This window comes from Hypomesus nipponensis, chromosome 17 (genome assembly GCF_054491055.1).
Source record: "Hypomesus nipponensis isolate SF chromosome 17, ASM5449105v1, whole genome shotgun sequence".
Lineage (NCBI taxonomy): Eukaryota > Metazoa > Chordata > Actinopteri > Osmeriformes > Osmeridae > Hypomesus > Hypomesus nipponensis.
The window spans coordinates 16043057-16058029 of NC_140377.1; the positions used below are offsets into that span (position 1 = coordinate 16043057).

Consider the following 14973-nt stretch of genomic DNA (forward strand, 5'->3'; position numbering starts at 1 on the left):
ATAACCTCCTTATCAGGAATGTAAGCAGATGAGGGTTTGATGGGTTGTGTGCATACCTAGAACATTACGGAGTAATGGTAGGTAAGTAAAACTTTTGTCGCTGGGTTTGTTGAAGGAACCGGACAAAGACGTTGACTGTAATTGCTGTTGCGACTTGATCTTGAATTAGTTTATTTCAATGGAAGCACAATAATCTTAACTTTCCAATGATGTATAACGTGTTGCAGTCTAAAAAATATGTTTGGTAAGATTTAGTGCGTAGTAACTGGGGGAGGAGGGGGCAGCGTTTCGGGCCCGGACCGTCTACATAGACCAGTTGAGAAATTGCTTTAAATCTGGCAAAATTGGCTGTATGGCCAAGTTCTACCAAATGCTTTCTGCATTTGAAATTACAACATATTCATTGTTTTAGGTGTGTAAGATAATCATGGCCTGCTGTGTCTTGCACAACATTGCCATGAAACGTGGTGTAGCACATCTCCCTCAGCCACCACAAGAGCATGAGTGTCCTGACCAACTCCTGGGACCAGACAACAGAGTTGCTGTCCAAGTTCGAGAGCAATTAATTGCTTGTTTGTAAAGAAAGGCTTCATAGATCATTTTGCTTTTACCGTGTGATTCTGTTCCAAGTTAAGTCCTCTAAGCTCTCATTGGAGCATGAGGTGCTGATGAGTGATTTGTTGTTAGCTATAATGTCAAGAAATAAATAGAGTCACAGGTTTCAGTGCAGGCATTTTAATTTGTGTTCTTAAAGTGTTCTTTAATTTCTATAAGTGTCTGGGAGATGGTGGTGAGTGTTGAGGCTATCTGTGCAAGTGCTTGGCCTATTTTCTCTTGGTTGTCCAGGACCGCATCGGTGATCAAACATGGAGAAGTTGAACGGGATCTTGGGGCACGCGTGGATGTACTGGTGGAAGCTTCAGTTTCAGCTCCAGAGGGTGGTTGCTGTTGCCTTGGCTGGACTTCATCTACATAAATGAAATAAGTGACTGTTTGAAGATGTTGAGGAGAACATTTCACACACAAAAATACACACTAGTGTCTTGAATTAATCTTCCAACTTTTATCAATTCTGGAAAAACAAAAACAACGCTTACCTTCTAATTCTGGGGTAGGAGATGGTTTAGGAGATGAAACCGCCGACACAGGGCCGAGGTCTGTATCTAAATCCTCGGCCGATGCACACCCGTTAGGGCTGTCTGTCCAATTAAGGCCCCAATGAGCTGATCCAGCTCAGATAGCTCTGGGCCAGCCTTCCCCCGTCCAGTGGCCAGCAACTGTCTTCTGTTTTTAGATATATTTTTTTGCCTTTTTTAGCGCTTACTTCTTGCAGCAATAGCTCCGCTTCAGAATTACTTTATTTTGGAGTCGAAGCCTTCACCGTCTTTCCCACGTCTTTTTGACATTTCTCTGAGTGTGCACACAGCCCTGCCATCTCATGCCCTTTTATGGGAATTAACAGGGCGTTAACCTATGCTAAATAGGAGCAACGGGCACAAGCTTTCAATTTACGACATATTGGGATTCATCATTCTAAGACCTCACCTGCGAACAATTCTGCTGTTTAGGAACACGTCATGAATCACAAGTAGACTTTTCTTAGGAACTATCTTAAGAACAAACAAAAGTAAGAAATAACTTAATAAGATATTGGTCAATGAAGCCCAATGTCCTCAGGTTATTTTCAGAGAGAGATCGACAACTCTACCACACCAGCTTGAAAATATTGTTTACTTCTCACATACTTTCTTTCAAGTGTACACTTGTCCACTTCCCTAAAAAACTGTAGTTTTAAGGGCAGAGAATTGTTGTTAGAAATTACTTTCATATACAGTCTGGATTAGCAGTTTATTGGAATATATCACCTATTACTACATCCTAATAACATTTGATTCATTTGATTGTATGTATTTTACAATATGTGCAAGTTTACAACAACCACTCCAAATGTATTCAGAGAAATTGCAAAAAAATTGTTAAGGCTCATGTTTAGCGAGCAGTTTAACCTTTCAAAAAAAAAAGATTCTACTAAGCACAAAAAATGTAATATTTTCATGTGAAGTTCACCAAAATGGTTATTCTACAACTTTCTTCATTTTGGACAAACACAGTGATGGTACTTGCCCGTTGACCATTGACTGGTACGTACAGTACCTATCCAGGAGTACATGGGTGTTATAAAATAAACAGGATCCTTCATTACAATAGCACATCAGTTCCAAGGGTGTGAAGTTGATTTGGAATTGGGTAAATGCATGGTTTTAGTGCACTGATAGACCCTGTATCATCTACCATTTTGTGTTCCCTGGTGAGTTCATAGTTTGCCTTCCCGAAAAGGAATTTCTCATTGTTAAGTCTGCAGGATGCAGATCTAGGTCAGTCCAAGTACTTCTCAGCACGCATGATTTGACAGTACATAAGTAAGGAAAAGACCAAGGCCAGGATCTACAGAGCAGAAAAAGGGTTTCATATAAGTGTCAGTCTGGAGTCTCCTGAGTGGGTTTGAAATGTAAAATTTAAAAAAGTCACAGCTAACTATGCACTGGTCCTATCCTGCCCCTGAGTTGGTACTCCCACTGTCACCCTTTGTGCATTTATGACATTATTTATAAACAAACTTTAATTGGATTTACAACACATAAAATACTTACATTTTAATAACTGTGCTGCTGTTACTTTAACCAAGAATCTCAAATCAGTCATGATGCATTATGTAGGTTAATTAAACTAAATTTAAACCTAATCTTCTGATATGCTAACAATTTATGACAAGGTATATTCTCTGTGAGATTCTTAGTGAGATTACCTGAATGATGCAGATGCAGACTCCAAACATTAGAACGGAGGGGATGTTGTCCAATAGCCACTGTCTGGCCTTCTGATAACACGGCTAAGAGGAGGGGACATAACATCGTAGAGTTGGCATCAGGGAAAGATTAGGAAATTCAATTGGAGGTGGGAAAGACAGAAACAAAGACGAATGGAGAAAGGGATCTTATATTTGGAGAAAGACTAAAAGGCAGAATAGGGGTCAGAACAATGAGTATGAGGAACAGAGAGGAGGAAGGAAAGCACATGGAAATATGTAGAGAGGATGGGGATGGTAGTGAAGTTATTAAAAAAAGTCAGGGTAGCAGAACAATTGTGTTATGAGGACAGAACAAGGTGTAGCAAAGAATTAAATTATATTTGTATAGAGATAGGGTGGTAATGGGAGAGGGTGAAATGTAGTTGTTGAAAGACCATGGTCAAAAAAACTGCATCGTCCCAAGAGGGTTATTTTACAAATGATTTTGAATGCGAACACAAACACACACACATCTGGACAAAATCTGTATTTTTAAGACACATCTGGATGTCAGGAAATCATCTTAAAGGATAAATAGTGGAACCTTGACCTCAACCAACATACTACTCCTCTGTTTTTAAGGGTCTAACCTCACTCCATCCGTCATCACATTGCTCTGTCCTAACGGAGCAACAAGATGAGGGGAGGGTTCCGTTTGTCACCAAGTACCAATCTGTCTTGTTTGTCACGCCACAGCACTTGAACTGCAAGAAAAACATTGAGATAATAAGATTATTAAGCATACTTCTCATACCCAATCTAAACAAACCATTTTAATTACATATTGAATATGAAGGATTTAATTTGTTAAGAAATGCAAGTGATTTAATGCTCATGGAATCTGCATTTATCAGACAAACAGGGACCAGCACCACATTCAGTCCAGTTGATCCTCACCATTTTTTGTACGTTGTCCCATGACTTCCTCAGTCCTTCATCAAACATTCCCTTCTTTAACTCATCCTGGGCATGGGTGTCCAGCTAAAAAGTGGTTAAATGTAACAACAATCGAGGACAGAACATGTTTGCAATGGTATTGTATGTATTTCAATACATACACAGGGAAATTGTGAGGGTGTGCTTGCGGCTGCGTCAGCTGCCCATAATCTCTTGCTGCTTACTAATATCAAATGTTTTTACTTCGGTTTTAGAATAAAGGAAATTGATTATGCTTGTAAAAACTAGTCCCTTTTAATTGTTATGTGGTTACTAAGATTATAATTTCTGGAGATCAAGCAATATCCTCCATTAGTTGACTTGCATTTGAAATTAAACTTGTTATGAAAATTACACAAAACATTTTTTCCAATTGATAGATGACCCATATATACTATGTACTAATCCGTAGCGACAGAAAGCTAGCCCATAGTAACCAAAATTCAGAGGGAAAGTTATTTTAAAAACATGTCTTCCCTACTCGCAAGACAAAACAACAACTATTTCAATGGGTAATTCGTCAAAATAAAATTCCAGTAAACAAATAATGCCAACTAGTTTTCCAAGGTAGGATTTCAACTACCAAGACAATATAAAGTGGATATGTCATTTATTTAATTATCATTAGAATTATATTAATCAAAGGAAATTAAGTGTTCCCCGCAAAGTATATCAGATTTACACATACAAATACCAAGAATTTAAAGAAGCACACTTGAATCCTGTCAGGACAAGTTTAAAGTTCAGGTTTCTTTGTAACAACTACAAGTACATTGAAATTATTTAGTTCTGCTTCTCTTAACAATCCCTAGTGGCCCATGTAAACCTTTAAAAATACTTTAGCTATAATAAATGCTGTTAGTCCTAAATGGTTATCACTGAGGCCCTTGTAGCACCTGTGTCTCATATTCAGTGTTCAGTTTTCACAGCCATGTAGAGGAGATCTTTGTGAACAGATTGACAAATGTTAGGCTGTGGCATTGAAGTTCAGGTTAGTAGCCAATGGACACTAGCGGTTCTTGGCACAGGTGAACCGGGCAGCCGCCCGGGGCGGCATGAAGAGAGGGGCGGCAGTTTCTGTCATTTCTTTGTTTGGTGCCCTCTGCTGGAATAAAAAAGGTAGTACGTATGCGTTCACACCCATTGAGATGGGTATGGCTGCAGCCTGTAGCCCCCCGTCTCATGCCCAAGCCCAACGGTAAATTCAGAGGGTCAAATATACTAAATCGCTAATTATTTTACGGATGGAGTTAAGGGTAAGTTTGTGAGCACGTTTGTTGCAATAAATTGAAAAACTTGAAATTGATTATTTTCATCCATATAGTTTGCTGATTTCTGGATGTTATTGTTCTGTGCCTGATTTTAATTTGTATTTGATGAAACCTGCGATGACCTTCATTTAAAACTACATCATTGTTTTATGTTGACATTTGTTAGCGAATATTAGCTAACGTTACCTAGAGCAATTTATGGTTGCAGACTTTGATGGTTTCTCTTAAGGAAAATCACAAAAAGGAAAATCTTGAAAAAAAAAGACCACACCGCAGGTAACAAAATGCACGGTGTGCTGTACCGACCATCATTGTTCCCCAACCGTCGTGGTTGTGCCTAACCTTAACTTCGACCTCTGCTACGACTCCTGGACTTAAACGAATCCTAACCTCAACCGTTGTTGTGAAGCCTAAACTCAACCGGGCTTCCCAGGCTGCAGTCGTAGAATGTATTTTTAGTATGTAGTCTAGCAACAAAAAAAACACGTACACCAAAGTAGGAAGGAGAAATAGTGGATCAGACAAGCTTTTATTTGAAAAGTAGAAGCATGAGACGGGAGGGCATGAGACGGGAGGGCATCAGGCGGGAGGCTGCAAGCTGCAGCCATATACTCTTGCACCCATTGTCGTGCCGTTTACTTGGTTGGGTGGGGTTTGGGGGGAGGCAGGTGAAAACCTTGCCTGGGGCGCCAAATGTGCTTGGACTGCCACTGCCAATGGAACAAAGGACTCTCAGCCAATTACAGACGTCTTAAAATGGGGGTCAGATGGCTGAGTGGTTAGGGGCTATTTAAAAAAAGGTTGTTGGTTCCATTTCTGGCCGTGCCAAATGACGTTGTGTCCTTGGGCAAGGCACTTCACCCTACTTGGAGAATGTCCCTGTACTTACTGTAAGTCACTCTGGATAAGAGCGTCTGCTAAATGACTAAATGTAAAATGGGAAAGCCCCAGTGCCACAATTGGGATGGTGTTCACTCAAGTATTGGCCCTAATTTGAGTGACAGATTGTTTCACCAATTATAATATTATATATATATATTTAATATATATATTTAGTCTGTTCAAATGTTACCCCAATAAATGATTTTTTGGTGTAAATAACATTAAAAGGGTGTACTTAACTTCAGACAGGCCTAACTGGATGACAATGTCCATATAACAAGTTCAGATGGAACACAACTTAAATTGTGAGAGTTTTATTCACTCACAAACTATACTGCTGTATGATAAACATCCACAAAATTATTCTAGCCTGACATTGTCATACTCATAATTCTAGTCAGAATATGAGTCTGATAACTCTCCGTTGGGTTATGAGTATGGGGCGTGTTTCAACCAAACTCGTAAAACAAATGCCTCTTTGCTCAATTGGATAGACCTACAACCAATCAGAGCAACGTAATATGTTGTTTGTTGAAAACAAATTCAACCCAAGCGCTCTTTGGTGACGTGGTTGATTACATTACTGTTGATCATCTGTCCATCATCATATAAAGCCCGCCCTGACAATTTAATTGTGCTCATTCAGCTCCAGGTAAATCAGTGATCGGCTAATGTTCCCTTTTGTGCTCGTGCCCTGTGAATATGGAGTTAGCCTGCGAGCACAGTTTCAGGCAACTTTTCTTGACGTAAGCAAAGAAATGGGGTACTAATTTACCCATTTTGAATTGGTTTTAAACTTTATAATAAAATTATTCTATAAAAAAGCTAGTAGTATGAGCCAGGTTCAAGACTAGAACAAAAATTATTGTAGAGCTGAACGATTTTGGAAAATAAACTAATTGCGATTATTTTGACTAATATTGCAATTGCGATTCAATATGCGATTATTATATGATTTATTATTAATAAATATATACCGTATTTCTTTGAATAAACGCTGCCCTCAAACGCTGCACCCTAAAAATCTGAAAACGGTTATTTAATTGGTTAAATTCAACCCCAGTATTTATTATTTGCGGGACAAATAAAAGATTATCTTGTCTTATTAATAGGGCTGTCAAGCGATTAAAATATTTAATCGCATACTATTTATTCTGGTAAAATGTTTCCCCAATAAATGATTAGAAATAAATAAAAAACATTAACGGTGTACTTAAAAACTTCAAATAGGCCTAACTGGATGATAATGTCCATATAACAAGTTCAGATGGAACACAAATTAAATTGTGAAGGAGTTTTATTCACTCACAAACATTCACAAAATTAGACTTCTGGAAAATAAAATACATATTATCTCATAGCCTACTACAATATCCTGCTCCATAATATTCAAATCTCACTCAAACATACTTCAGATACTTAAGCAACCACAGATTGACCTTAATATTAAACAAGACAGTTTGTATTTTGTTGAACCCAGTCAGCTGCTCGCTTCTTTTGCGAGTGTTGTCTGCCATTTGTTACAGGAGCAAACGCTGCTGCTGCTACTGCTACAGTGCTAACACTGCTGCTGCTAGCTGTGTGCTTTGCTTGCATCCAATAGTTTAGGCTGGAAGTACTCCAGTGATAACTAAACTCAGCCTGACAATCAGTACACACAGCCTAAGTATTGTCAACCGAGCCGTCTCGCAACTTCTTGAAATAGAACTTACCATCTAAAAGCCCTCTCTCCTTCATCCAGCTACCATCGGTAGTCAAACTCATGTGACAACAGGTGATTCCCAGGGTCAAAAAGAAACCTGCGTTAACGACACTATTTTTTGTCGCGTTAAAGTGAGATTGCGTTATTAAAGCGTTAACTTTGAAAGCCCTACTTATTACACATGTACATAGCTTTTAAACAGAAAGCTGTGCAGAAAGTTAACGTGTATGAACGTTTAGGCATGCTGCTTCAGATTTCTACACAATGTGGAACACTTGTATTTGAGACAGATGTACTACCAACTCACATCTAATTGATAGCCAATGAGAAAGGGTGTTGCCGCACTCATAGACAAACAAAGAATAGACAAGGAGGTCAGCGGTAGTAAATGAAACTTGCGTGTTTAGCTGTATGATTCATTTGTCACAATGCAAGCAACGAGTTTGCCAATAGAGGGTTTTCACGGACGTCACATTCTGGGCAGTAACCCGGATGCGCGGCCATCTTGGAGGCACTCGATGTAAACAACTCAACGGAGTACAACGAAAATAACTTAAATTCTACACTTTTTGGTACAACTGTAGCCATGTCTAAACGATCAAAAAGGTCACCAAAACGTGTCCAAGATCCAAAGCCATACAGGGAAGGCCTTGGACCGCAAGGAAACCGTCGATATGTTGAGAAAATTTGATTTATTGGTGGTGCAGATCCCTACCAGTTAGCTCCCTCTTCTTGGTTCTGTGATGACCCTGTGATTCTGCCTTCAGTCGGATATCCAGATATTGTGAACTACCTGGTTTTCTCGCCAAGCCCATATACAGCGGAAGGCCTTAAAGCTTACAAAGGTTTGGAGGCTTACAATCAGATGGTGTGTGGATGGGTGAGGGAGATGCAGTACCAAGTCCTCAAGGACCGCTGTGTTGTGAAGGCCAAAGTAAGTAATGCAATAGCGTCTTAAATCAACCTAACCATAACTGTATGATATCATTGCAATACTCAAGGTGTAGCCAAGTGACACTCAATCGTGTTTTTCTTTTCATTTCAAAGACCCCCAGTTTGCTATGTACACTGTACACTATCTGAGTTAGTTTCATAAGATAAGATAAGCCTACATGTTATTATCTTGGACACGTTTTGGTGACCTTTTCGGTCGTTTAGACATGGCTACAGTTGTACCAAAGAGTGAAGAATTTACGTTATTTTCGTTGTACTCCGTTGAGTTGTTTACATTGAGTGACTCCAAGATGGCCGCGCATCCGGGTTACTGCCCAGAATGTGACGTCCGTGAAAACCCTCTCTGGTTGCACTGCAGCTACAATTCACGAAATCTCTCTTAAAAACTTAACGCCGCCCTCGAATAAATGCCGCACCAAAAATGAAAGTTATTTAATAAACGCCGCAGTGTTTTTCAAAGAGATACGGTACTACTGATCTCCAGTCAGCAACATTACACACAAAGTTCCGAAAAAGTAAGGAAATCATACCGCCTATACCTCTTCGAAAATATTTTGGTGAATCAAAGCTAAACCTAGGCTAATAACATGTGTGTTGCACTTTCTTAACTAAAGCTAACTAGCTACCGTTTTGGAAAAAACTGTTGGGACCGTCAGAAATATTTAGAACTCACGCATCTAATGGTTAAATCTTATGATCCAGTCAGTAGCCTAACAGAAACAGTATGGCACTGAGAGCCATAGTGATCCACTGTATGTGTATCACCGAGTGGCATCATATCTTTCGTGATGAACGCTGTTACTGCTTAAGTAAATTTGTACATGAATATGAAGTTAGGATTTGAAACATTTCGATCAGTGATCATGTTAGATGTTATTTTGACTGGAGAGAAGCCGGCTGTTACATTTTGCTTCTAGCTCCGGGGGTCAGGTCTGACCCCCGGACCATAAGTAACTTGTACAGCTGAGTCAACTAGACGTAAATGAAAAAAAACGTAAATTATGACAAGCAACGTAATCGGGACCAAGATGCACATTTTGAAACAACATTGTCTATGAAGTGCAAAAATTGAGGGACGCGTTAGGGTGAGAAATTAATAATAATAAATCTATATATGAGAGAGAATATAGGTTGTGCCTTGCCAAAGGAGAGCACACACAATTAACCTTAACTACTATATTTGTTTATTAACACGGGTGCTTGATTTTGAACATATTCGGAATCTTAATGTCAGGGTTGTCAAATTATTATCAAGTATTATTGTGAGTGAGCAGAGGAGGCTGTAGAGGAGGCTGTAGATGAAATGGCCAACTCACCTCTTTGCGAAATATGTGCAGGACTAGCGTCAGAGTCACCTCCGTCAGCACCAGGAGCAAGAGGATGACAAAGAACTATGAGTAAAAAGTGCAAAAGAAAGGGGAATGAAAGAATATGGGTTGGGAAATGCATTTAATTGTATCCAAACTAAACTCTCAGTTATTTGTTATTTTGGGAAGTCATCTTTTTTTATCCACATGCTGACTTCTTACCGTCATCAATAGACAGCGTTGCTCTTTCAGGGCACCAAGGCAACCCAGGAAGCCTGTTACCATAGTGACGCCCCCGGCAACCAGTAATAGATTGGCAGCAGAGAGGGAGGGGAAGGACACTGGCAGGGAGGAGAACTCCGCCTGGGTGAAGGAGAGCCACACCCCTACGCCAAACAAACCACACCCTCCTAGCTGGGAATGGAGACAGATGGTGTGTTCGACACTGGCTGCGGCTGCATGAAACGACCGGTGAGAGTTGCCGTTTGCAGTCAGGGAACAGTTATAAACGGCTCTGTAAAGACTGACAATGCTGCTTCTCGTGGTTTGCTGCGTTGACATCAGTCATGGCTGATCAAGTGCTGTTTGCTTATTTTATTGCTGACGGACTGCATGGTCGCTAATTTAATTGTTTTTGCTTTAGGACTTGCACGAACCAGTGCACTGAAATTTCATTTTATGTATTTTCTATGTTAAACTCTCTCTCCAATCTGCAGATCGATAATAGGCCTACAATCAGAACTCAACTAAACTTAGTCTTTCCGTTTGTGAAGAGGCAGACTAAAAACTTTCTTCAACAACTTAGGCTATTGCAGTCTGTCAATAAAGACAAATATTCAATTCAATTGTACGGTTTGGTCCGGATTTGAGCATTGGCGAAACTGAAGATTTCATAATGAATACATAACACACGTCAAAGTTCTTGTGTCTGGCCAATCATGAAATAGCTGTTGTCATTAGAACCTTTGCAGTTGTTCTCGAGAAAATGTGCTCGGCTACACAGCCGGCAGTCCTTGAGTTGATCTCACGGTAATTAGATGGCATAGGTCACAGAGGCTTCGCCGGTCACAGTGGCTGGTGCCGTCTCAAGAAGGACAAAAACTCTAACCAGCATTCACTGTTTCAAGTCAGCCAGCTGAAGGCGGCTGTTGGCGCTGCCGGTGCTGCATGAAGTCGAACACACCAACTGATATGAATTTACCTATAGAAAATATCTGCAGAAGTGGCAACAATATCAGAAAATAGTTGCTGTTCAATGACAATGGCTCAATGACAGTACTTGAAATAGTTGGACAGTAACCAAGCATCTCTGGAGGTTCACTTCGTCTTGTTTCAGTCCATGTTTCAGTCCTTGTGGAGTTGCAATGATCATGATAACGATGAGGAATTAGCCCAGAACTACACGGGAGGATCTTGTTAATGATCTCAAGGCAGCCCGGACCAAGAAAACAATTGGTAACACACTACGCCGTGAAGGACTGAAATCTTGCAGCGCCTGCAAAGTCGCCCTGCTCAATAAAGCACATGTACAAGTTGGCCAATGAACATCTGATTGATTCAGAAAATAACTGGGTGGTGTTGTGGTCAGATGAGACCAAAATCGAGATCTTGGGCATCAACTCAACTCGCCGTGTTTGGAGGAGGAGGAATGCTGCATATGACCCCAAAAACACCATCCCCACCGTCAAACACAGAGATGGAAACATTGGGCCTCATTCTCAAACGCAGTTAAGAAGAATTTAAGAAGGAATTTCTTCTGAATTGGATTTAGGAAAATATTTAGCATTCATGAAAGTTTTCTCATCTGGAATTTGTTCTGAACTTCAGAAGACTTTCCGAACTCAAAATAGCAGTCGTAAATCTTTGAGTTGTCTCAAATGCGATTCCTTAAAAAACCACAAGGATCAAAGGAATTGCATTTAAGAAAACTCTCAATGTTTGAAATGTTAATGAAGTTATGAGAAATCGTTACTGATTGCGTTCAACTCTACAGACTATGGCAAGCCGTTTTATCATTTAACCAATGAATTCTTGATATCCCAAATTGAAATTTTTGATATCAAGAATTGCGTTTTGGATATAAAGAATTCAAATTTTGGATATCAAGAATTCATTGGTTAAATGATAAAACGGCTTGCCATAACAGACATCCTACAATTTAAATAATTATAATAATTAACCTTGCTTAGTGTGCACACTGTTAGATCCAGTGGAGAACAATTCCACTGTTCATCTTACTGGTATGATGTTGCACAGATGTGCACCGGTTGCTTTTCGCTTGGACATAACTTGCGTTCCTTTTGCTTTCCTAATTGTGTCGATTCTGACTGCACACGTCACTGCTGTAGTGTGCCCTTATAAGGAGCTGTCGGGGCGTGTATGTGTGCAAATTTAGGAGCACGGGGACGCACTTTCAACTTGAGAAAACTCTTCCCGGGGAGCACAGCTGCTGCGTAGGAAGTTAGGAACACATTTTCAAGCGTTCATGAATTTGGCAATGTCTTTTTCTTACGTTGTTTTTCCGAAGCCTGTAAGAAACATTTCAAAAGAAACTTAAGAAAATGTTCGAGAATGAGGCCCATTATGCTTTGGGGGTGTTTTTCTGCTAAGGGGACCGGACAACTTTACTGCATAAAAGGGACAATGGACGGGGCCATGTACCGTCAAATCTTGAGTGAGAACCTCCTTCCCTCAGCTAGGACATTGAAAATGGGTCGTGGATGGTTATTCCAGCATGATAATGACCCAAAACACATGGCCAAGGCAACAAAGGAGTGGTTGCACATTAAGGTCCTGGAGTGGCCTAGCCAGTCTCCATACCGTAATACCATAGAAGATCTATGGAGGGAGCTGAAGGTTCGAGTCAGGTCAGCCTCGAAACCTTAATGACTTGGAGGAGATCTGCAAAGAGGAGTGGGACAAAATCCCTCCTGAGATGTGCGCAAACCTAATGGCCAACTACAAGAAACGTCCGACCTCTGTGATTGCCAAAAAGGGTTTTGCCACCAAGTACTAAGTCATGTTTTGCACAGGGGTCAAATACGTATTTCACTCATTAAAATGAAAATCAATTTATAAAAATGTTGACGTGTTTTTCCAGGATTTTGTTGTTGTTAATCTGTCTCTCACTGTTCAAATAAACCTACCATAAAAATTATAGACTGATCATTTCTTTGTCAGTGGGCAAATGTACAAAATCAGCAGGGGATCAAAAAATTCCCTTCCTGTATGTTCATGCAATCCTGTTTTTTCAAAGCCTCCAAAAATGAACAAATACAATATGGTTATAGGTACTGTACTATACAGGCATCAACATACCCTGAATTAAAAACAGGACTGAAGCATATAGTATAGTAGACACTGACCCAGAAGATGAGGTTGAAGACAAACATGAGATATTTGACACAGCACAGCCACCTTTGTGAGGCTGACATCCTGAAGAGAGAAAGAGAGAGACACTTAATAATAATTGAGAGATTTAATTAGCTACATATTTTCCCTGGAGAGATTGAGAGAGTGACTGACCAAAAGGCAGGAATTTAGTATTTCCTTTTAATACAGTTAGTGGGTGTATTTGTATACTAATTGACATACATTACTGTCCTTCGTGCTAAAATGTATGGCATGTACTTTATTTGTGGTTACGTGTGGGTGAGTGTGGTCATATTAATTGACTTGCAGGGGTATCTTCATCGGCTTGATGTGGTGTGTATGGTATGGGGGAAGGGTTGTAGTGCTGTTGATGTTTTCCGTGCTTTTTTTGTGGCTTATGTTAAGCCTCTACTATGTTATGTGGGTCCTGTGTGTGTGCTTGGTCATACATGGATACAATGTGTGTACATATTAGTATTTCTTAATCTTTGTATTTGTTATAGCTGATGTCATCCAGGGTAATGTTCTGCATGGTATTGCTCTGTCCTTTCCTGCTGATAAGCCTCTTACTCAGTGTGGTTAAATTAAATGACCTGTTCCTCCCACAGGAAGTGAAGCCGGACAGGAAGGAAAGAACCTCCCTTTTCCTTTTTGTAACTCTTATAGCTTATCATTTGGGGCAGTTAACCATGACTGAAGACTGATGGATTATGATTTGTTACAAAGCTTAAGACATAGCTCAATTCTTTCTTTCTTTGCAATGCCAGTGGGAAACACTGGGTGAAACATTAGAATTTCTCAGCAGCCTTATTGAAATTGAGCCTGAATTATTGGGGAGATCATTACATTTAAAACACAACACAGAAAGCTGTTAAAGACATGCTGTACAGAAGTAAAAAAAAAATCTCAACTTTGTTGGAAGTACTGAATACACTTCTTACAATGAAAAGAAAATTGTGCTTCCTTATTTATTTTCACAAAAAGTGAAATGCATGCATATACAAGTACCTGAGGGAATGGATTCCAAAGACTTCACTGATGAGTGACAATGAGAAAAGGTCTTCTGTTTTGTTCTTGTTCTCTTTCTTTGGTTGGTCCCTGGAGTTAATTGAGAATTTTCTCCCTTTCGAACCCTAAATCACTTCACAAAGACATAACATCCACAGTTGACAATTTGGGGTATTGCACAGGTTTTCTCCTTGCTTTTCTCTACCTATGTCTGTGTTGTTCTTAGTAGAAGAACAGAATTTTATTAATGTCTCCGTTTTTCTCTTTCTCTGTGTGTGTCTCTGTCTCTGTTCCAGACACGGTCCGTATTTCCAAAACTCCAACTATTTCCAAAACTCCAACTGATAAAAGAAATAGGTCTTTTAATCTATCCCTTCACCAAAGTGTCTCCTTCCTTTCTTTTCTTTACAAACAACAGAACATTTTACCCTCTTTCTCCCTCTTCCTATATCTCTTTTGCTGTCTATTTTTTTCTCCCTCCCTTGCTTACTTCTCAACAACTTCCAGATGTGTCTGTTGCTACCCCACCTCCCTTTTGGTCTGTTTTTCTGTGGTTCCTCCCCCCTCCTCCTTGATCCAATTCTTTCAACTCATTATTTTAGTGGTTCCTCCTCCAAAGCCTCTGGCCTTAAAGCCATCCGTCATTCTCTGTATTATTGTCTAATTTCCCAATTATGTCTCTTTTTCACAATA

At 39.8% G+C, this 14973-nt stretch overlaps 1 protein-coding gene across 5 annotated transcripts; it reads right to left on the reverse strand.

Moving 5' to 3' along the window:
- Window positions 1-719: 719 nt before the first annotated feature.
- tspan4b (tetraspanin 4b) lies at window positions 720-14973 on the reverse strand. Of its 5 annotated transcripts, none has more exons than XR_014731753.1 (9): window positions 10123-11912; window positions 9910-9984; window positions 3746-3829; window positions 3439-3552; window positions 2807-2890; window positions 2293-2445; window positions 1546-1610; window positions 1098-1443; window positions 720-968 (listed from the first exon to the last, which is right to left on the reverse strand). XR_014731753.1 is itself a non-coding variant. In XM_084677576.1 (9 exons), exons 3-9 carry the CDS (start codon window positions 13332-13334, stop codon window positions 2377-2379), a joined length of 687 nt encoding a protein of 228 aa, XP_084533702.1. In that variant the 5' UTR covers window position 13335; window positions 14281-14413; window positions 14771-14973; the 3' UTR covers window positions 1835-2376. The 5 variants fall into 5 exon arrangements, 3 of the variants coding, with proteins under 3 accessions (XP_084533702.1, XP_084533703.1, XP_084533701.1); XM_084677576.1 differs by lacking the exons at window positions 720-968; window positions 1098-1443; window positions 1546-1610 and adding exons at window positions 13266-13335; window positions 14281-14413; window positions 14771-14973 and having other exon boundaries at window positions 1835-2445; window positions 10123-10314; XR_014731754.1 differs by lacking the exons at window positions 720-968; window positions 1098-1443; window positions 1546-1610 and adding an exon at window positions 1835-2154.

Bases quoted from the DNA above. Each gene is read 5' to 3' on its own strand.
- tspan4b (XM_084677575.1), bottom strand. From the start codon at position 10,461: ATGTCAACGCAGCAAACCACGAGAAGCAGCATTGTCAGTCTTTACAGA. The intron at 2,891-3,438 runs GTTAGACCCTTA...CCCTCCTCTTAG, and splicing joins GTGATGACGGATGGAGTGAG to CCGTGTTATCAGAAGGCCAG. The intron at 2,446-2,806 runs GTAATCTCACTA...TCTGCTCTGTAG, and splicing joins TCTGCATCTGCATCATTCAG to ATCCTGGCCTTGGTCTTTTC.